The 1,853-nt window shown below is 64.9% G+C and overlaps 1 protein-coding gene across 1 annotated transcript in view; it reads right to left on the bottom strand.

Moving 5' to 3' along the window:
- ANO9 (anoctamin 9) overlaps positions 1-1,853 on the bottom strand; it is a 20,821-nt gene that overhangs the window by 9,544 nt on the left and 9,424 nt on the right. Inside the window, exons 9-15 of the mRNA XM_028479764.2 lie at positions 1,494-1,590; positions 1,326-1,386; positions 1,157-1,239; positions 920-1,024; positions 669-830; positions 547-583; positions 204-315 (exon numbers count right to left, since the gene is read on the bottom strand). Of these exons, the coding sequence (XP_028335565.1) occupies positions 204-315; positions 547-583; positions 669-830; positions 920-1,024; positions 1,157-1,239; positions 1,326-1,386; positions 1,494-1,590 (657 nt within the window). The remainder of the gene's footprint in view (positions 1-203; positions 316-546; positions 584-668; positions 831-919; positions 1,025-1,156; positions 1,240-1,325; positions 1,387-1,493; positions 1,591-1,853) is intronic.

Genomic DNA, 1,853 nt, shown 5'->3' with positions numbered 1-1,853 from the left:
CATGCCGCGGAGCGGCTGGGCCCGTGAGCCATGGCCGCTGAGCCTGCGCGTCCGGAGCCTGTGCTCCGCAACGGGAGAGGCCACAACAGTGAGAGGCCCGCGTACCGCAAAAAAAAAAAAAAAAAAAAAAGAACAGGTATTTCCATTTTCAAGGTGGGGAGAAAGGAGTTAGAAGGAGGCATGTGGGAGCAGGTGGCCCTTACCTGCCCAGGATGAAGGCGGTGTAGATAAGGGAGGAGAAGTGAGCAAAGAACTGCAGAGTGAAGAACTTGATGGTGAACTTGCTCTCTCGCTCTGAGAAGGTCCTGGGCTTCTCTGGAATGAGATGTGGGGCCATCCCTCCTCCATCCTTCACCTCGATGACAGCCCACGCCCAGCCTGTCCCTATCCTGACAACTCAGGGACACCTGCGACCCCCACCTGTCTCCCAGGTGCGAGCCCCTGCCCTCTCATGGGCCCCCTTCCCCCACCCCAGGGCTCCAAGATCCCCACCCTGAATCCTCCCTCCGGTAGCCAGAGAGGGGCTCAGGGGGGCCCTCTTCTCACCAAAGTCACAAAGCTTCAGTGCCACATATTTGTTGATCTGTGGGAGGGGAGACGGAGGGCTCACCTCGGACCTCAGCGGAGCCTCACCCCCACCGGCACCCTCGCCCTGCCCCGACCCCTACCTTGGTCATGACGAGGATGCTCACATAGTGAACCAGGGCCCCGGTCACCACCACGGCCGTGGTCACCTGCTCCCCCAGGAAGGGCAAGGCGGAGCTGAAAAGGGCAGCGGCCAGGACGCGGTAGATCACCAGGACGTGGGCCATGCCTATCATCAGGCAGATCTGGCGGGGGTGGGGGAGGCCAGGATGGGTAGGCCTCAGGGGGCTGCCCCACCTGCTCTCCAGCCCCACCAGGGGCGCTCCAGGAGTACCATCAACAGAGATAGAAGGAGGATGACGGTACTCCGCATGTAGGAGTGCTGGTGCAGCCGGGGCTGGTAGTCAGGGCAGGCAGTGAGCCCCAGCGCCATTTCCTCCTGTGGACGGCACCGGACACGCCTGAGTCACGGGACCCCTCACCCACGGGAACCGCGCCTCATACCTGGGGACCCCCTCAGACACAGCACACTCGTGTGGACCCTGGACCTGGTCACCTGGCTCAGCCTCACCTGGTCCTCGTCCCACCCGTACAGGTCCCATTGCAGGACCACACGGGCTCGCTCCAGCTTCCACAACTCCAGGAACACGGTGGCTGCAGCCGGGAGAAAGCAGAGGCCTCACGGTGTGTCCCCGCTGCGTGTGGAGCTCGGCTGCCCCCCAGGTGCCGCAGCGACTCACCCCACAGCGCCATGAACATGGCGAACAGCACGGTGCCCTCGTTGTCGAAGAGGTGGGTGAGCTGGGGAGAGCGGCGCGTGGGGCTGGGGCGGCCTTCCCTTCCCTGGGAGGACCCCCTGGGCCCTCCTCCCCGCAGGCGAGCGGCCGCAGTGCCCCCCAGGCGCAAACCTTGGCGAAGGAGCAGGTTTCTGAGAGCCGCTGGTACCTGGGGTTGTGGTCGCTGCGAGGGCACATGTAGACGTCGTGGGCCTCACAGATCTCCCTGCTGGGAGTGCAGGGACAGGGTTGTCAGCGGCGCTTTCCTGTGGCCCCTCCTGTGGCCCCTGGAGGACCCTGCCCCAGGCCGCCCCTTCCCTGACTCCGCCCCACCCTCAGTCCCGCCCCTTCACGACCCCGCCCCAACCATGCCGCCCATCCATGACCCCACCCCAGTCCCGCCCCTTCCCTGACTCCACCCACCCTCAGTCCCACCCCCTTCACGATCCCGCCCCAACCCTGCCCCTTAAGTGACTCTACACACCCCAGTCC

The sequence above is a fragment of the Physeter macrocephalus genome, chromosome 18, assembly GCF_002837175.3.
Source record: "Physeter macrocephalus isolate SW-GA chromosome 18, ASM283717v5, whole genome shotgun sequence".
Classification (NCBI taxonomy): domain Eukaryota; kingdom Metazoa; phylum Chordata; class Mammalia; order Artiodactyla; family Physeteridae; genus Physeter; species Physeter macrocephalus.
The sequence above is the reverse complement of the archived record's forward strand: the minus strand, read 5'-3'. Positions and strand labels throughout refer to the sequence as shown.